At 40.4% G+C, this 21558-nt stretch overlaps 1 protein-coding gene across 2 annotated transcripts in view; it reads right to left on the reverse strand.

Annotated features, from left to right (window-relative positions):
- YTHDF2 (YTH N6-methyladenosine RNA binding protein F2) overlaps positions 1-20440 on the reverse strand; it is a 28562-nt gene extending 8122 nt beyond the window's left edge. The window contains exons 1-5 of one of the 2 annotated variants that reach the window (XM_087446434.1): positions 20114-20440; positions 19600-19624; positions 18950-19029; positions 14485-16062; positions 7148-7155 (exon numbers count right to left, since the gene is read on the reverse strand). In XM_087446434.1, the coding sequence (XP_087302560.1) occupies positions 7148-7155; positions 14485-16062; positions 18950-19029; positions 19600-19624; positions 20114-20140 (1718 nt within the window). In that variant the 5' untranslated portion in view covers positions 20141-20440. Of the gene's footprint in view, positions 1-7147; positions 7156-14475; positions 16063-18949; positions 19030-19599; positions 19625-20113 lie in introns of both variants that reach the window. The other variant, XM_004425844.3, reaches the window with a different exon arrangement.
- Between the last annotated feature and the right edge of the window lie 1118 nt (positions 20441-21558).

Here is a 21558-nt window from a genome sequence, read left to right on the forward strand (position 1 = left end):
GCAACTAGAAGGATGTGCAACTATGACATACAACTATCTACTGGGGCTTTGGGGAAGGAAAAAAGGAGGAGGATTGGCAATAGATGTTAGCTCAGAGCCGGTCTTCCTCAGCAAAAACAGGAGGATTAGCACAGATGTTAGCTCAGGGCTGATCTCCCTCACCAAAAAAAAAAAAAAAAAAATATTTTCTATCTTCTCATCCCCTTTTGAGTTTTCTAGGTACAGAAATAAACTTTAGTTGGAATAAATTTCTGGGGACTGAAGTAGGAGCACCAAGATGAAGTAAACACATTAACTAATAACCTTTCCTAAAATCAACTTCTTTTCCAAGACTGTTAATTAGTAGCTGAACTCCTATATACATTTTCACCAAAAGGATAAATAGTAAAAAGCCTGAATAATCCACTATTTTCAGTACCTGAATAATAAATCTGACTAGTAACAGAACAAAGGGTAAGATAAATAGATACATTAACACTTTTCAGCTTAACTAAAAGGAGAAAACACTAGTTCCAAACGAAAAGAAGTACTTCGACAGCCTTGACTATTCTCTGAATCACTCTTGGCTCTCCAATAAGAACTACATTTGAACCACAACTAACTTCACAAATAAAACCAATCTCTCAAAACACTTCAGAACACAATTAAACAAATAAGGTTTTTAATAGCTTGTCAAATCCCACCCCCCAACTCCCACAGGAGCATATTCTGCATTTGACAAATAAGTTTAGAAAAAATGAAACAATCATTAGAATATGCTTTCCAGCTATCTGATAAATGATATTCTCTTCCAGCTCCACCTTCAAAACTTTCCAGTGGAACCCTCCTCAACACCTCCATTAATACCTCTCTAGTCCAAGCTATTATCATCTCTCACCCGGACTTTGCCACACTCTTAACTGACTTCCCTTTCACTCTTGTACCCTCTTGAGTCTATTCTAAGGATTGAACCCCAAAATGGAAACCCAGTAGCACTAATAAGTACCATGCCAAAAGTTACTGAAGAATTTGATGACTGATCCAAAGTAAACGTGTGTATATTTATGCATATATATATACATATACATGCCTAAGATTATGGATCACAATAATCATTCCATAAAAGACTTGCATGCAAACACTTCATTTATATACACATTTAATCCTCCTAACAACCCAATAAGGTATTCTCTCTATTTTTAAAAAATGCTAGGACTCAGAGAAATTTACTTGTTCAAATCAGTGATAGTGGCAGACAAGATATCAGGTCTTCTAGAGCCCCTAGCCTTTCCGCTACTATACATGATACGTTAATAAGACCACAGAATCTAGGATTCATGCTCTATGGATAATATCAACCATATATATATATATATATATATATATATATACACGCACACACACACCCCTACATATTTTTTAAAGCCATATGTTATATACTTAATGGAATCCCTTCTCACAGCCCAAAAAACTGATCACCTTTAAAAACCAGCCTTTAACATTAGTTTGGGCAACTTCAAGACCGCTAGTGGACTCTAAATCTTATAGCTTAAAATTATCTAACTCTCTAAAATATTAACGTGCTCACAAAAAGGAAGCTACAATAACAAGAACACTAAATAATGTAAAACTTAAAACATTAATGCCTCTTAGAATTAGTCATAAAGAGTAGCATATAACGTGAAGTTACACATGTAGGATATCAAGCCAAAGACACTGCCACTTTTTAATGGACAAAAAGTATAGGCAATTCACTGGAAGCTCATAATATTGATAGCTGATGAAAAATGGGCAAACTACTCAAATAACTCTCTTAGCCTTAAGGTAGGCCACAGTATTGAAAGGTACAGCCAGGCTTATCAGACACATGTGAATTCTAACTGCTTCTAAAGATGAAGTCCCAAGTCTAGTAAGCAATAGAGACTTTGAGGGGGGGAGCTGGAAGGACTACAGTACAAAGGAAGAAATTTCAGAAACCGAACTTGTAGGAAAAATAAGCACGAAAAATTTGAGGTGGGGGGGCACACAAAACACTGACAAATGACATACATAATCCAGGAGTTCTTTAAATACAAGAGAATCACCTACATAGCTGATAAAATGCAGATTCAAAGGCCTCATCTCCAAAGATGCTCATTCAGTAGGTGAGGGAAGACAAGAATCTACAGTGTTTAAGTACTCTCAGATGGTAACTTGTACAAACTGAGAAACTTCTCTTCAATCACTTCTAATCCTGTAAAAAATACCTAGGGAGATTACTAAACAAAATTTCTAGTATAGTAAGTCTGGAAGTAGAGCCTAGTTACCAGTATTTTGTAAATACTTTCCAGATGACTCAAAGTTTGTTTTAAATCGTTGTTGCCATTTTTTTGGAGTTTATACTCTGAAGCTCTCACCCAAGTCCACCCTGCTCCCCGATCCCCCTCCCTTTGCAGGTTCATGGACTCCAAGTAAAGAAACATTTGTCATAAAGGACTTTGAATTACTCAAGAACTTGTCTGGGTTCTAGTTCTAGCTCTCTGCCACTGAAGTGGGGTAACCTTGCAGTCTGCATAAAAAATGAAAGCAGGGTAGGGCCCGGCCCAGTGGCGTAGTGGTTAAGTTTGCTCGCTCTGCTTTGGCAGCCCGGGGTTTGCAGGTTTGGATCCCGGGCATGGACCTATGCACCGCACATACAAAATAGAGGAAGATGGGCATGGATGTTAGCTCAGGGCCAGTCTTCCTTAGCAAAAAGAGTAATATTGGCAACAGATGTTAGCTCAGGGCTAATCTTCCCCACCAAAAGGAAAAAAAAAAAAAAGGAGAGAGAGTAGAATATACTAAAACGCTCCCAATTTTATAACCTCTCAGAGTACATTATCCATTCCCCTTTATTTCTGCTGCCCGGCATTAGCAGCAACTTTCACAAGGTTAGGTAGAACAGATCCAACTCCCTCGTTTTGATGCTTGCGATGAGAGAAGATTAAACCTGAGTGCTTAAATAAAGGTTTAAATTTCATGGGCCGGCCCTGTGGCTTGGTGGTTAAGTGCGCGCTCTGCAATGCTGGTGGCCCGGGTTCGGATCCCGGGTGCGCATCAAGGCACCACTTCTCCGTCCATCCTGAGGCCGAGTCCCACACGCAGCAACTAGAAGGATGTGCAGCTATGACATACAACTATCTACTGGGGCTTTGGGGGGAAAAAATAAAATAAATCAAATCTTAAAAAAAAATAAATAAATAAATAAAAAATAAATTTCAACTAATTATGCTCTCCTCATATACCCACAAAGAGGTGACTGGCTACAGGTATGAATAGATAATAGAACACTGTTGGTAGCTATTTTAAATGATAAATGTGAAGATGCAAGGATAAGAACAAAAAAAGCTTTGGGGCAAACAAATTCCAGCCCTTTTACAATCTAGCTGCTGATCTTGAGAAAGTTATTCCTTTTTGAATCTCAGTTCCCTAAGTGTAAAATACAGATCTTAACTATTCTACAGGATTACTGCAAGGGATCAGAGATAAGATATGTAAAGGGCCTAGATGTCAAAAAAAACAGCTAAATATGGGTCAAGACCTGAAATATTAAGGGAAAAATATTAAGGATAAAATAAACACTATATAGAAAATGATTATAACTATATAAACCACTTGTGCAGGCAAAAGATGAGAAGGAAAAATGCTAAAACGGAGAAAAATTATGGATAATTTTTCTTTCATTTTCTATACTTTTTATAATTTGGTTATATTTTACAATGAAAAACAAATGCAAGGGCAAAATTTGCAAATATTAATAAAAATATGCACACTGAATTTTTTTTATATGCACTTTAAAAATTCTATATGCTATCCACCCCATGATTACCCAAAAAAAGTTCACATGAAGGCAAAGGCTTATATAAGTCTACCTTTTCTAAATGGTTTCATGTATTACACAAGTGATACGGCCAAATTTTTAACTTTGATATATGTAGCAGAGTACTAAATATCTCATAAGACCCACCAGATATTACAATAACAGTAAGTGTAAATGAGTTGGAAAGAAGAGCAACTGCCTGTCTCTTCCCTTTCCCCTCCATAGCCAACAACTCAAACTCAGAGGTTTAGCCATTTTCTTCCTTCATCTTTCCACTATCTTTTCCTATCCATCCTTCCAGAACCAACTCAGATCCAGTTCCATAAAAATGTCTTGACTCTAGTCCTAACTGGTCTTGCTATTCTGTACTCGGTCTCATACTGTAATATTGGCACTTTAATATACACTGTCCTATACTGTTTCATTTGTGATTATCTCATAATTACTTGATACCTTCTCCCTTTGGCTAACCAGAGTTAAATCAGTTCAGTAGGGATTGTTCATTCAGCAAAGGATGGAAAGCACTAGGGCACTATTTATTGAGCTAGTTGTTCTAACTAGAAGAATTTGGTCTGAAGCAGATGGCAGCAGCACGCAAATTTAAAGTGAACTGGGCCGGTCCCGTGGCTTAGCGGTTAAGTGTGCACGCTCTGCTACCAGCAGCCTGGGTTCGGATCCCAGGCGCGCACCGACGCACCGCTTCTCTGGCCATGCTGAGGCCACGTACCACATACAGCAACTAGAAGGATGTGCAACTATGACATACAACTGTCTACTGGGGCTTTGGGGAAAAAAAGGAGGAGGATTGGCAATAGATGTCAGCTCAGAGCCGGTCTTCCTCAGCAAAAAGAGGAGGATTAGCACGGATGTTAGCTCAGGGCTGATCGTCCTCACAAAGAAAAAAAAAAATTTAAACTGAATTACCTGTTTCTTCAAGATGAAGGAGGAGAAAGGCAGAAGAGATGACCTGAGCTACCACACTCAGGGCCTTTCTCCTTGCTCATTTGCAAACCTGAAGGATTCACAGGAAAAGATGAGATCACTTGTGTTTGCCCTAATTCAGGAAATAGAGCTTTTCCTCTTCCTCTACACGAAACTCCTGAACAGCTGCAGGTAACACTCCTTTGTCATACTGTCCCTTAAACTAGGGCAATCAAAGCCAATACTGTAGTCTCCCCACCTTCTGCGAGATGTATGTCTTCCTCACCTCCCCATCCCTAGACTAAACAAACCAACACACCTAGATGAGATGCTGAAGCTGCAAAATCCTTACATTTCTTCAATTTCAAAACAAATCTCCCACCCCAATTTCCACATGCCACTCCTCCATTTTAAAAAATTCACGTCATTCAATGAGCTCCAAATTATGCTTCAGAGATCTCCCAGAGGGAAAATGAGCCTGAATGTGTAAAGTCAGTCATTAATGGGGTTCTCAGTAAGGTTTTGTATCGCGGGGGGGGGGGGGGGGGAGAAGGGGGAGGGAGAATTCCACTGCTAAAAAGTTTGAGGGGCCTGCCGGTGGCGCAAGTGGTTAAGTGCACGTGCTCCACTGCGGTGGCCTGAAGTTCGCCGGTTCGGATCCTGGGCACGCACCAAATGCACCTCTTGGCAAGCCATGCTGTGGCGGCGTCCCATATGAAGTGGAGGAAGATGGGCACAGATGTTAGCCCAGGGCCAGTCTTTCTCAGCAAAAAAAAAAATGAGGAGGATTGGCAGATGTTAGCACAAGGCTGATCTTCCTCACAAAAAAAAAAAAAAAAAAAAGTCTGAAAACTGTTACAGGAGTGATCTTTACTTCTGGCAGGTAAGGAGAATGGCTCGAATTTGAGTAATGCTTGGTTTAAACTATTTAGAGTAGATATCAAATAATTCCAGAGCTGCTAACAACCCCTTGTTCCAAAATGTTTAAGTTTTGAAAAATGGTATTTCCCTTTGCATCAATCTTTAGCCATATCAAAAACATAATACTGCCATTTTTAATACCCAACTGTATTTCAGACATTTTTATATGGTCTAATTTACCACAACAGCCCATAATAACTATATAAAAGCTGGTCTTACTTCACTAAATCTCTTTAAGGCTTGGAACAGACAACTTGGAAGACAGCTTTGTGGGTGGGGAGGAGTTAGAACAACATAGAAACAACAAATACAGAGTCTGTTGAATAACGTGTGGTGACCAAAACCTGCAAACCCCTAACAACAAAGCACTCTCATGTTACTTGTATTCAACAGAGAGCTGCTGGCATTTGCAGTCCTCATCTGCTACCTCTCTGCAGTCTCTGAATAAACAATTATACCCCACTGCCTGAAATTCTATTCAAAATACAGCCCTCCCCTTGTTCTTTCTAAAGCTCAGACTATTCCCTCTCAATCTCTTTCACTGTGTTCTTTAACCCACCCTTTAAATTTTGTTATTTCTGGGAGTTCTTTCTTTGGCCCTCTTCTCTCACTGTGTGCTGGCTCTAGAACCCCACTACAGAAGCAGGAACACCAGCTCTGCTTTCTTAGCTTGTGTGACTTGGCAAAGTTATTTACTCTTTTCTGTGCTTCAGTGTCTTCATCTGTAAAACTGAGATAACTGCACGTACTTCACAATGAGAATTAAATGAAAACTTACTTACAAATACATAAAGTATTCAGGATGGCTGTGTGATAGACACTGGAGAGAGTGCTCAATAATTTCAGCCATTTTTTTATTGGCAATACTCTTGAATAATCTTCAATTCTTCCATGACTTTACCTATACTGAGGGCGGAAAACTCCCAAATTTTTATCAACAGATCTCTCTCCTGAGCTCCAGATCCTACTATCATCTTCCTATCCCACAGGCACCCCAACACTATTTCCAAAAGCCAACACATTTCCAAACCCTGACCCTAACCTGCTGCCCTTCTTGTATTCTCTAAATTTTTTTTAAAATAACTAATCAGCAAATATGTCTACCACATTCTTCAAATCCAACTTCCCCATCACCACCGTCTTGGTTCAGGCTCTCAATGTCTTTTTCTCCCAGACTATTGTAAAAGCCTCTCATTTGGTCTTTGAGCCACCTACGCCCATTTCTCTTCATTTAATCGCTGAGTTTAGGTAAGCTGCTAACCTGAGTTTCCATTTCTCTATCTGTAAATATGGAATATTACCTCCCAGGGTTACTGTGAGGATTAAAGTAAGGCTATACAAGTGCCTAACAAAGTCAGTGCTCACTAAGTGTTTCATCCTTCTATCCTCCAAACTGTCACTCCACATTAACTACCCTCCCTTACAATCCAACTAAAGCAAAGTATAGGATAAAAATCCAAAGCCCTTCATATACTGGGCCCAGCCAACCTCTCCAGCTTTATCACTTGCCATTCTTTTCCACATTAAACTTTTCATTATTCTGAAAACATAACCTAAGTATTCACAAGACCATGTTTCTGAACATGCTGTCCCCTCTTCCTAGAATGCCCTTCTCTTCACTATTCTACCTGGCAAACTCCATATATCACACAGAGGTCTGTGGGCTTTGGGGCTAGAGAGACTCCGTGGCTCTTTGGGTGACATTTCAACATACTTTATCATTTACTTATTAAGACAAAAGTGAAACAACAAAGGCATATGTCAGAACTTCACTGGTTCATCAATGATTTGAGCAACTTCTTTGCTAATATGGATGATAATTTTCAAATTCTGGAAGACTATTTCCTCAAATTTTTGTGTTATTCAAAATATGTCAGAGCTACAGACATGACACACTTAAGTTTAACCTGCATTAATATCTTCTCCATTACTTAAGTCTAGAAAAATAAAAAATCAAGTCCTGATTTGTATATAGCATTTACCAATTTCCACTGTGTAAATAACATGGCTGATTTCAAGCTACCAATGTGATATCACTGAATGTGGGGTTGAGAAGAGATGTGCAATAGCACAGTCATTATATATTGATAGGATAGGTGTAAATAACCTCGAGTGATGAATTTGAGTATTTATTATGGTTTAATGGTAATAATAGTGGTATTCTAAGTTTATGTAGTTTAATTGTAATTTATAATATTACAAACTAGTTTATAATGTAATTTAATGTAAACAGAAAGGCATTTAAAACTTTTTAATACAATGTGTTTAATTTTAAGTTTATGTAATTTGTTTAATAATGACTGTTAACAAGCAGCTGGCTAAAATTCTTGAAAGCTAAGCAGTTCACTCACTTAGCCAGCTCCAGCACATCATCGCACTTACACCGAAATACCAACTCCACTGCTTATAAACTATGAGATCTTGTATAAATAACTTCTTTGAGCCTGCTTCCTCATCTGAAATGACAATGACATATCAGATGACAGCTAAACATTTTTGTGCACTGTGTGCCAAGCACTGTGCCATCATTCGAGTGCTTATTACTCATTCTATTTGGCATGAGTCAAACAATATTTACTCCATGAAGCCTTTCCTCATTTTCCCAAATTTATCACTCTTCTCCAGAAAGCCAAAACATTTCTTCATTCCTCTATTACAGCTCTTAACGCCTTATTTTATCCATTTTGTTGTCCTCCTAACAACAGTGTCTGGTCCTAAGGCAAAGATGGCGCTCTGTTTATCTGTTCTATCCCAGCAATTAATACAAATATTTGTTGAAAGATGGATACAAACAAAGGGCATGGCTCAAAGAGATCCAAATTCAATGTCATCTACTCTCTTCCAGTCCTCCATTAAGGGGCCTCAGAAAGGCATTTTATCTATCCACCAAGCAAGGAAGGTGATGAGTAATACAAATAGAATTTCCTCAACCCTTCTGGGAGAGAGACAAGTAAATTTATCTGCAAGATAGAAGTAGACATAGCCTTAGAATTTTATGAAAAGTTCAAGTTTGCCATCCCAATTAAAACAGGATGCCCACTTACTAGTTCTGAAGAGGAAATTTAAAATAGCAGTGGAGTGAGGAAATGCTAAATGGAAAGGAAAAATACCCCAAGGTTATTTATTTCCTAAGGATTTAATAATAAGAAAGTATATTTAGCTAAAATGATGTTTTCTTCGTTTCTTTTATAGCACTAAAACTTGGATATTTTTAATTTTTTTCTACTGTTAAAAATGGACCCAAGTTGATTACTTCAAATATTTCTCAACAACTAAATGCTCAAATTAAAGGGTTAGGAGGGAAAGGAAGAAACAAACAAACAAAACTTCCTTATAAAGAGAAACATTACTTGCGCCAACACTGTAAGAAAACTAGATTAAAAAAAAGAAAAGGAGGGGCCGGCCCGGTGGCATAGCGGTTGGGTGCACGCGATCTACTTCAGCGGCCCGGGATTCTCAGGTTCAGATCCCGGGCGTGCACGACACACCGCTTGTCAAGCCATGCTGTGGCGGCGTCCCATATAAAGTAGAGGAAGATGGGCACAGATGTTAGCCCAGGGCCAGTCTTCCTCAGCAAAAAGAGGGGGATTGGCACTGGATGTTAGCTCAGAGCTAATCTTCCTCACCAAAAAAAAAAAAAGAAAGAAAGAAAAAGAAAAGGAAACATTTCTCTTAAATAATCACTTCTATGTTCCTTTAATAAGTAAATCTTTAATACACTCTCAGTAACAATTTTCTCATTAATATGTTAAGAAATAACTACCCAAATATTTAACCTGTACTAATATTCACCGGAAATCCACCAATCCTTTCTGTCACCCATGTCCTTTTAGCCTCAAGTCCTTTCCTATTTTTTATAAGTATTTAGGTCAGAAACTATAGAACAGAAATAACAACCTTCCTAAAAAGACCTGTCTAGTAGCATCAATTCCTCTCCATGAACCTCAAATCTTATCTTGGGCCAGCTAACTCTCTCTTATCCTTGGTTTCTCCGGTCTAGACTATCCCATGTATGAGTCTTCTCTACAACATATTTAATAAAAGTTTCAGTCTCTTCTTGAAACCATCCTGTGACTAAAAACTCCATTTTTAGAAAGTTCTCCCTTTTATTTACAGAATCTTCCTCCCTATAACCACTACCCATTGGTTCTAGTGCTGTCTTTTGGCATGGAGAATAAATCTACCAGAATTTTAGAAGCATTTGAAAACAGCTATCATATTCCCCTTCTAAACCATCTCTTCTAAGCTAAACCCTCTGCTAAACACTAAGGCATATTATGATGAGAAATAAGATAACGTATGAAACACACTGTGGGAAGAAGTATGCTGCGTGTATTCAGTAATGATATCTAGTCACCTTTACTTCTACAAGCTTCCCATGGCCTTCCATGCAAAGGTTACATCAAGGAGCTCCTGGGCCAGCCAGGTGGCTTAGCGGTTAAGTGCGCGCGCTCCACTACTGGCGGCCCGGGTTCGATCCCGGGCACGCACCGACGCACCGCTTGTCTGGCCGTGCTGAGGCTGCGTCCCACATACAGCAACTAGAATGATGTGCAACTATGACACACAACTATCTACTGGGGCTTTGGGGAAAAAAAGTTTAAAAAAAAAAAAAAGGAGCTCCTCTATCCTGATTCAAAGTAGACCTTACTCCTCACTTTTTTGTTTTGCTGAGGAAGAGTCACCCTGAGCTAACATCTGTTGCCAATCTTCCTTTATTTTGTATGTGGGTCACCACCCCAGCACGGCCACAAGTGGTGTAGGTCCGCACCTGGAACCAAGCCCAGGCGAATGAAGCAGAGTGCGCCAAACTTAACCACTAGGCCACTGAGGCTGGCCCCTCTCCTCCCTCTTTTAAACTCGAGTACTTTTTTTTTTTCAAAGCCAACTTTGTACCTGTCTCAGTAGATTCCTTCCATATCAAACAACTGCATAAAACTTTCATTCAATTCCCTTTTCCTAATTTAATCTCCAAACTTCCCTTTTGGGGAACTCATTCCACAATACCAATTAGACTTGTTCTTGAATTGTACAGGAATTCCTGTTCTATGTTATTTATCTATACAGTGTCACAGATTTGGGCTACTCTGAACCTATGTTCACAGAGGTGTTCCCAAAACACCTCTGGCTATCTTCTATACATCTTTCAAGGCTCAGCTCAGAGATCACTTCTTCCAGGATTCTTCTACGACCAATCCACCCATGCCCCAGGCTGGGTTAGGCAATCTTCAAGCTTCCAAGCTGGTACCCTGTGCATACCTTGAGAAAACACTTTCTGTTTTGTACTGTTACCTGTCACTAACGTAAGGCTCCCTGACAATACAATCCTGGTTTCTCTGTAGTGTCTAGCACACAGTAAAGTTGTTCAAAGAAAAGATAAATAGCTTCATCTCAATTCTTAAACAGCACAAATTTTAAGTACATCCAAACACACTCCAAGTCACTATTTTTAGATCTTCTGCTTGAAAATAAGAATAATTCTAGAGGTATTTAAGAAATCCTGCTATTCTCACTTAATAGCAATGAAATTTTTAAAAATATATACCTTAAGCTATTGTCCCTATAATCACATCATCTCTAGATCTCTCGCCCTACTCTCCCATTAGCTTTCCTGTTATTCAAAAAATCAGCTACCCAAGTGCCTGACTGAGTCTAACACTGGGCTAGGCTTTAAGAGAATTACACAGTCCTTAGTTCCCTCTACTTCTCTATTCTTATTTTTACCTATATTTAAAAGGCTAGAAATATAAGACAAAAATTAAACCAACTATTATCAGGTTTATAAAAAACATAATCCAGGGAGTAACTCTCCCTTTATGCCAGACTATTCCAAAGTAGAGACAAAGGGAAAGGTTAACTCACTGTTTTCTGCATAACAGCTGACAGTAATTCTCTCAAAAAATTTTTCAGAAGGAAAAAAAGCCCATAGGCAATATACAGCACAGCCAAGACCTTCAAAAAGCATACATCCTTTCACCCAGCAATAACACCGAAGGACAGATGTCAATCAATACTTATATCAAAGTATGTTCACTGCAGTGTTATTTTAAGCTGGAAAAAATTATAAAGCTGACATTCAACAATTAAGGATTGGTAAATTATAATAAATATATGATAGAATACTATGTAACCATAAAAACTGATGTCACAGAAGAACATTTAACCATTAGGGAAAGGTTCTAAATAAATGCAGACAGCAGGTTACAAAACAGTATCTGAAGTATACAACAAAGTAACCAAATATTGAACATGTCACTAAAATTTGCTGAAGTTTCAAGCCAGATAGATCCAATGCTTGAAGGTTCTATGATTCTGAATTAGACCATGCGACAGGACAAGTCAGTAATAATACTAGGCAAAAACAGCTACAGATCTGATTCAGTGTGTTCTCCCAAGACACATGCCCAAACACAGAACTTCAGAATAGCTATGACATTTTCAGCATGAAGTTTAAGTTATTTCCCTACTTATTGTATTACCATATTTGGCGTGAAGATTTTTTGCCATCTTGTCAATAAATACAAAAGCACACAAACACCCCACCTAAGGGAATCTACTGCCTCAATGAGCTATCAGTCCCATTCTCATGAAACTTGTTTTGTCTTAAAGCCTAATAAAAGACTGGAAGAACAGTTTATAGTCAGTTACGTAAGGATGTTAGGATAATAGTGGGCAACACAGGAGAAATGCGATACTGACTGAAATGGTAACTGGGTCTAGAAGCATTCGTAGGGAACTTCCTGAAACCCCAGCAAGCTCTTCTTACAGTAGGTAAACTAAAAAGTAATCTGACACAAGTATAATCGAAGCTTTTATTTTTTATTCTTGTTTTTGGTGGTTTGTTCACCAGCCTCAGAACAATTAGGATATTCATTCATCAAAAGTCTTTATGGAATAGTTTTAAGAAAGATCCATTAGTTAGCTTAACAAAGACCCTAAATCTTGATTATCACACTCACTCTATGAAAACATCACAAGGCTAGTGATGTTTTCATATACAAATCTTACACCTACTTATCAAGTTCAATTATCATTCAATGAACCACTCAAGTCAATTTAATACAAATACACACTTGATTAAAAGTTTACATAAATTAACAGTCCTCAAATTTACTACTTCATTTTTAAACCCAAGTTTCCCCACTAGTTCTAATACATACAAGTTTATCTTAGTATCTACGCTAAGCATTCCTAAAAATATTCCTGTCCTTGCCTTCCTGCTTTTAATCACAAGACATAGGACAAAGCCTTGCAGATGAAAGCAAGCAAATTCATAATATGGGACAGATATTATACATGTTTCAAGTGGTTAAACCTAGCACCTGAATGCCTCTCACACACATTAATAATCTGCCATGCCACTACATGATGCCTAAAAGGTCATGGCCTCCTTCCTTGTTCCTCTAGAAACAGATGCCTGTGAAGAAATCTTTAGAGCCTTTCAGATGTCTGGTAAAAATAATCAGTAAGCTATCTTTTTTTTACAAGATTACGGCAGATTTTAAGTTAAACTGTTAGGGAAGAGGGGAATTTAAAGGACTAAAAAAGAGTTTTTTCTGACAGCCAACTTTTCAGTAATCTGGTTCCACATCCCCAATACTTTTAGCAACACTGACATGTATACCTCCGTTTCTTATTCATCTATACACACTAGAAGATAAGATGGCAACCATCCTGCTTTAGCTGGACGACTATGCACCTGATTCTGTGTTATGGAGGTGGAGACTCAACCAAAGAGCCCTCCTCCCACTGCTCAAAGGAATAAAATTTTTATAGAGACATAACAAGTGCCTCAGATCCTAAATCAAATATATAAATCCCTGTGAATTCATGACAAATTCAAGGAAAATATATTTACATAAGCTTGTTAGGTTTTGTTTTTTACTTTACATTTGAAGATGACCACTCAGGATTCTCTCAATCATTAATATACAGATGTTTTAAAAAAATTTTCTCCTTGCCCATAATCTTTTCACCTACTTCCAATATTTAAATATGTCTAAGTCCTAGATAATACATGATCTGCCCCAGTATTGTATCATCCTCTTACAGTCCTAAAGATTACATTCACTCAATACACAAGGACCAAGCATTACTAACTCTTTCAAATAAATTCAACTCTTTAGTTTGGACCTAATCTCCATCACTCTGACCAAGATTCCCAATTGTTACAGAGGAAACAAGAGAAAGTGACTCTTAGGAATACAACAAAATGTTAAGAGCAAAAGGCCAGCTTTTCCTGATTATCTTGTTTTCCAAGTTTTACATAATAAACATTAATGGGAAAAAGGTTTGGAAAAAAGTAATTAAGCAGAACACTATGAAGGATAGCAGTAAGGAAGAAAGTTCTGAAAAACATCCCCTTAACACTGCCAGTTGTCAGAAGGCAGGCTAAAAAAGCAATGTCAGGGCTTGGTGACACACTAACTTGAAAATAACCACAGTACCCGTTAAGCCAAAAGTTAATTGCAACAAAACTTTTACGTTTTTCTCTGCCATTTTACAGCCTCAATCTTTTCCTACTTTAATTTTCACCATTCTATCACTTCAATTATTCCCTCTGCATTTCTTTCAGACTCCTTTTTCACCTACATTGTTTCTGCTTTAGGCCCACATTTCTGTTCTCCATTAATGTTCCCACATTCCTTCACACTAAGGTTCAAATAGTTATGACCAACTATACTTCCATAAAGGCTTGAACTGTTAAGTGATACCTGTGTTATTTACAAAGCTTTTATTAATGGTTCAGTATAATACCTCTCCCGTTCTCTAGTTTCTTCTCCTTATCTAAGTCTTAAGAATGGTAAGCTGGTTACCTTTTTAACACTTTCTTCTTCCTCTTGGCGTTTCTCATAGTGTGAGAAGTCATCAAAAATGGAAGTGGTATGCTTGTAGCTGGCTATGATTTTCAACACCTGCTTAGCCTTTTCCAGAGGCACTTCCTGAGTGTCCCTGGAGTTGGTCACTGGTTTATTCTCGTTGTTCTCTAGACGAATGTGTCGCAGTTGGCTATTGGGAACGTCCTTCACAAAAATCCATCTGACATCAAAACGACCCTTCCATTTGTCCTGGGACCAGACACCTGCACATGTGTTGTAGTCCACAGCAGATTTCATTTCTGCAACACCACAGAAGTGTCCACTGCCGTTGACACTGAAAAGTAAGTAAACGGGGCCTTTCCCGTTCATGGAGCGATAAGCAGCATCCAGTCTCTTGTTACCGTGCTCTGTGCTGCACCAGATATTATACTTAATGGAACGGTGGATATCGTCCTCAGAGTAGCTCTTAATGATGAAAACTCGGCCATGTTTCAGATTCCAGTCAAAATCCTTGGGGTTATAGTTATTAATGGACCGCAGCTTCTCCAACACTGGGTGAGGTTCTGAAGGAGTAGAACCAGATCCGGCCTGAGACTGTCCTACTCCATTACCATCCACCCCATTATGACCGAACCCACTGCCACGGTTCCGAGGTGCTACCCAGCGGGTTGGCTGAGCTGCCTGTTGCTGTACTGAGAGCTGGGCAGGCTGTGGTGGAGGTGGGGGCAATGGCTGTGTCTGTTGCCCTACTGACGCCTGAGCCACTGGTGGGCTATTGTTAGCCTGCTGACCTACAGGCTGGGGAGACCCCTGGGTTGGCTGCTGACCTATATTCTGAACCAAAGCCTGTGAGGGGGCTTTTGCCACAGGACCCTTGTTATCCCAAGTTCCAATATCCATGTTATGCTTTATTGGGGGTGGTGGAAGACTTGACCCTGCAATGCCATTCTTGGTCTTCAACTTAGGTTGCTGTTTTGCAGGCTTGCTAGCAATATCAGCCCAAGATGCTGGTTTTGGCGGAGCAATGGTAGCTGGAGGCAGACTACTGGAAGCCACGATGTTACTAGTAATGGACCCACTACCAACAGCAGAGCCTACAACTTTTGGAACATTGCTTGCAACTTCTGTGCTACCCAACTTCAGTGCTGCCATCCCTTGGTCTAAAGTATTCATGCCAGGAGCCTTATTGAGGGTCTCACTGGCAAAAGCTGACTGTCCATCAATCATGGCTCCACCTAAGGAGCTAGGTGCATAAGCATAATTGCTACTATATCCAGAGCTCTGAGTAGACTGTCCCTGAGAACTGTTATTTCCCCAAGCTGAGAAGTCAATCCCACTGGGAAAGAAATTAAAACCATGCTGACCAAGAAATGGAGTGCTACCTAGGGCTCCTGGTTGTCCAAACATAGCATCTGGTAGGAAGTGAGGCTCTCCGTTGCTCAGCTGTCCATAAGAAGTTAGATAGGGCATGGCTGTGTCACCCCCAGTAGACCAAGCAGCTTCACCCAAAGAATAGGAGAAGCCGATGGAGGGACTGTAGTAACTGGGTAAGTAGGAATCTGACATGGCAGTATATGCATTATTCTGTGGGGGGAAAAAAAAAAAAGGCAAATCAAAACTAAACACAAAAATAAAGGAAACAATAATCAGGACATTTCCTCTCCCAATTATTCACACAATTCAAATATTTCAGCCATTACCATAAAAACAGAGAGAGACCATTTCATATGGTCTCTTCCCATGAACTTACTGATATTTTTATATTGTAAGATATTTTGGCTTAATAACTGAAACGTTTAAAGTTAAACTCGTATACAATGAATATGGGCCTTAACTTTAGCACTACAATTCAGAAAGGGAAAACTCAGTATCTCACCAACAGTGTAAGTCTTGCTCTATAGAAGTGTTGAGATGAGGCTTTTATTAAAACGACTATCTCCAGATTGAGGGAATGGGAATTTTGGCATAACGGAGGAGTTTCAAAAGTTTCCTATTAAAACCGTACTATAATAGATAAGACACAAAATGAAAAGAACTGGAAGTTTCAAGTTCTATCCCCAAGATCTGTGCAGCCATTCCTCAACCATAAATCAAAAAGCAAGATTCACTATATCTAGTTTACAGTGTTAGCCTCTTGCCAAACCATCTGGGAACATCAATAGATGCCACTATTTAATTATAACCTGGAAAGGAAATGCACAATAGCTTCCAGAGGATTTAAAACTAGAAAAATGTTTCTACCTGTTCTGCTTCACATATGAAATTAAGCTGAAATGCACACCTAAGTTTTCCATTAAAAATAGGAGTATAATACCAAAGACACCATACAATCTATATCTTTAAAAAAGGATCCATATCATCCTAAAGAATAACAACCAGAAATATAAACTTACATGCAACTAGTCTTCAAACTAGAAGACAGATTACACTGCAAAAACCTCAATCATTCTTGATCTTTAGTTTGTGCTGAACAGTATTTCAACTTTTTTTTTAATAAATCCTACAGCACACAGAATAGTCCCTTAAGTAAGAAGCCAGAGGTATACAAAACTGGTCTCTATAGATGTAGACAGAGCTCAACTCAAAACAGAGTATTTTAATCCTAACTTCAAAATAGTTATGGCATACAAAAATCCGTTGACTAATCAATAGGGAATTTTGTTCTTAAGAGACTTGGATGACCATAACTATGTTAGGCCTTAAGTTTGTTTTATCAAAGCCAATAGTACTTCTCCCTAGCCACTAAAACACATCTTTTCAAGATTAAATATTTCAGCTGACGTGGTTTGATAAAATGCTTTCCTCTGACAATTTAAAATTTTCCTTAAAAAAAAAATAGCTAAGTCTTTTCACATATACCCTCAAGTTTAAGAGAAGTCTATTTCTTGAAGATAGTGTTAAAATTTTAACAGACCCAAATCCATTATGTATAATAAATTCAGTCTATAATCAATGGATTAAGCCTAAGGGATTATTCCAAGATAAGGCAACGAAAAATTATTTCAGAGGTAGATGAATTACTCTTGACGATAAACTACAACGAACAAAGATTCTCAAGTTATTCGTCTATTCAACCAAGATTTATATTTTCCCCCCAAATTTTTAAGACATTTAAGCTTTAGCTTACTTGAGAAATAAAAAACAAATGCACTTAATATCACAGGTTATGCCAGTATATAGCTGAATGCCTACTCCTGAACTGGCAGGTTCCCACATGCCCCTGAGCTCAAAAATCTGAATTACACAATGTTTCACAAGAACTACCTAGAATTATGTTTCCAAATGCTCCCACTCTCCCTGTTATAATGATTATGTAAGCAAACTATTTCAGTAGCAGGAACCTATTAATAGTTCATTTCTCTACTTTTTTCCCTACTTTTCCTGATTAACTGGTTGTCTTCTGTGAAAACTTTTCTCCAATCACTTGCTTAAGTGGTTTCCATACTTTCACTGCAGAAAATTTTACATAAAGAATCTAAAAATTTTTATGTAAGGATTAGGTCCAAATATGGGCATGCACTATCATGTCAACTTATTCAAGACTATTATAAATATCATACAGCATCTGTTCAAAATTTATATAAATGTGTCATAAGCTCCTTCACCTTTTAAAGTATTGTGAATGAGTTACTGTCAATTTTCCTTTTGGTTTATTAGTCTGGGGAGTTATATTTACTAGCTACAACTGGGTGACTACGTCTCTGGGACCCAAGATATTAATACGAAAGAACTGCCGAATCAAACAAGTTTCTACATGCACAGGTCATGTTAATATATGAACCTATATGCAACTAATCTTCACATTAGAAGACAGATTACATTGCAGAAATCTCAAACATTCTCAATCTTAGTTTGTGCTAAACAGTATTTTATCTTCCTTTAACTCCATTTTGTAAGTCCTACAGCTCTCTTAAGTGAGAAGCCAGAGGTTTACAAAGTTGGTCTCTATAGACATAGATACAGCTCAACTCAAAAAACCAGTACCTAACTCCATAACAGTTCTGATAATCTAAGAACCCACTAACTAGTGACCAGAGAAAAGGAAGACACCCAGTTCTGCAGCACTGAACAAAGTTCAGGTGATTTTATATTAGTTTTCACATCACACATGAATCCAATTTTCCCAAAAGAAAAAGGGTTGGGGGGGGGTGGTGAAAATTCAGAATACCTAAAACTGGGAAGTATTCTTAAGTTTTGCACTGTTACATTTTCAATAAGGAGGAAGAATTAAACATATGTTACTGCTACTACACTGTAAAACGTTATCAGTATTAGTCTCAGGATACAACGTCTGCTGACAATAGAAATAGAAATCTTAAAAGTCTATTAACATTTGTAGTAACGGTTTTTACAACACATTGACTGGTATTAAGAAAGGCACTCCCTGAAAATGAGATTTATTGACAGGGCAGAGAAGGAATAACAGTATACCACACCCTTTGATCAGGCATGTAAATGGTTAACTACTCACGGGCCTTGCCTGCGGACTCAAGTAAGGTTCAAAATCATCATCATTTAATCCATCCTTTTGATGTACAGATCCATTTTGTACTAAAGGAAAAAAATCCAAATTAGGGGTGTCTCTATTGTACAATCTCCCTCCCAAATTAATTAAATACATTGTAACGAGAGAAAAACCTTACTAAACAGAGCAAATAAGTTTGAATTTCAAGAGGATAAAGATGAGAGCGAATGCTGAGCAACATTCGTCAGTGAAAATGTCTCCCTCCACCCAGAACAAGTTGATCTAAAAAGGTCATTTTATTGGCTCCTCTAGATTTCAATTCCCTCCCGCTTCCCCTCCCCCATCACATGTGAGTACTTCCAGAGTGCGATCCACGAGGATGAAAAACAAAGGCCTTCTAAGACCTACAGGAAACTAAGGACCTGGGACATTTCAAAACCGAATCCACCCCCACCCTTAATGAATTACTCCTTGTTCGCTACAAAGCTGTTCGCCAGCTGCAAGAGCACACCGAAAGGGTCAAATCCTTAAGTGTGAGGCACCTGCGAACTAAGCGGCTTCTGAAACGTCCTCTGCCCGGGGCGCTTCCCAGAGACCCCGCCCCCACTACTCGGGGTCCCCCTCCCGGCCCGGGGGCACCGGCCGGGCAGGCTCACCTTTGTTTCCTTGACCTTTTGGTCTCTGCGGGCGAAGGAAACGTCGCCGAGCAGCAAGTTGTCCGAGAAGAAATGGAAAAGGAAAGACGAATTAAAGCCGGGCCCGAGAGGGGAATAAAGGAGCAGGCCTGAGGGGAGGCGTCAGGAATGGTGGTGGAGGGGGAGGCTGGAAATGGGGGCGGGGAAAGCGCTAGGCCGGCGGGGCCCGCGGAGAAAACCCGGAGGACGCGCCAGAGGCACCGCGAGGAAACCAAGGCTTCAAGGAAGGGGAAGGAAACAAGGAAGGAAAACGAGGCCCGCTGAGAGGAGGGAGCGCGGCGCGGCCGGTGGGCTCCGAGGCCCGGGGAGAGCGGGCTGAGGGCGAGGCGCGAGGTGCGGCCGGCCTGCGAGGCCCGAAACCCGGCCCGCAAGAGGCGCCGCCTGGGCTCGGCCCGACCGGGGGCGGCAGGCCCGGGCCTAGTCGGGCTCCCTCTCGCCTCACACAATGGCCGAGGCATGCGGGCCGGGCCTGTACCTGCTCCAAGAGGCTGCTGGCCGACATGGCTCTCGGATCCTCACGGGTGGCGACGGCAGCGGACTCTCCTCAGGGCTGCGGCGGCGGCGAATGAACCCCGACGGCGGGAGCAGGCGGCGCGGCGGCGGCTTTTGTCCCTGACACTCGGGGGCCTCGGCGGACGCAGCGGAGACACAGCGCGCGGCTCGGGCTCCGGCTCCGACTCGGCGACGCTCTAGCCCGACAGCTCAACGCCCGTCTCTATGCCTTTACGCGCGTGCCCGCCCCTCGCAGCCGAAATAAGGGCGCCGAGCGGCGGAGGCGGACGGCGCGCGCGGCGCGACGCTGACTCTCACATTCACTCACCCACGCGGAAGGGACCCGGCGCGAAGCACCCCGGGAAGGAAGAGGCGGGGCCGCAGCGCCCTCTGCTGGGCTGGAGGAGCGGAAGCGGTGTGCGCCGCCTCCCCGCCCCCACAGCCTCCGGATTGGGGCCCAGGAGGGTGGGGGCGCCCAGGGTCGCCCCACGACGTTTTGACTAACAGCTGGAGAGGGTAGCTTTAGCTTGGGAAAACCCATAAAAGCTGGTTTTCCAGTGAGGAAGCAACTCGCGAAGCCTGAGAGACCTTAAAATAAACCTGCTTCCCAGCTGCAGATGGCACCCCACCCCCATCTGAGAGGGAACCCAAAGAGGGGTCACAGAGCCCCTAGGGAAACGTCGTGTGGCTCTTGCCCCGAGAAAGACACCCCGCCCCCCCCGGGGCCTGATCATCCTCTTTTGTTAGCAGACTGCAAAAAGAGTGCCCAGAGAACAAAAACATCCACAAAAAATCTGGTGCCCTGAAAAAGAGATTCACCCTTTGGCATTGCAGGGAGGAGAATCTACAATTCTTTCTTAGGGAAGTCACTGGCCTCCGTGATAATCTGTTAAACTGTGGACTTTATTTCCAAGAAAAACACACCTCACACATCTACACAAAATTTTACATGTACTTTCAGTCCTGAGAATCTATAAATCTATGGACTTCAAGAGAGAATGTCCTTATCTGGGGAAGGAAGGAAATTTAATGCTATTTGAATACCTACTGTAAGCTAAGCTTTGTTATTAGGTGCTTTCAAATATATTAGAGGCTTTCAGCATCTTCAAAATAGCTGACAGTTTCTCCATTTTACAACTGGGAAAACAGGTTAAGTAATGTGCCCAAGTCACAAAGCTATTAAATAGCCAGGTCTATCTGAGACGAAGAGGAACATAATAGTGCCCCTCCAACTCCCAAGAGAAATCCTGTATTCAGGAACCAGAATCCGGAGGAGATCCAAAGGATGGGCAAAAGCATTTCTAATCAGAGGCAAACCCAACTCAGGCAGGGATATTTGATCTTAAGACAGCCCAACTCCTGATAGCTTTTGTTATTGCCAATAGTAGTAAGCAGATAAATAGTGCACTATTAAGTGTCAACGTGATA

The sequence above is a fragment of the Ceratotherium simum genome, chromosome 22, assembly GCF_057802395.1.
Source record: "Ceratotherium simum simum isolate JZ-2026a chromosome 22, ASM5780239v1, whole genome shotgun sequence".
NCBI lineage: Eukaryota > Metazoa > Chordata > Mammalia > Perissodactyla > Rhinocerotidae > Ceratotherium > Ceratotherium simum.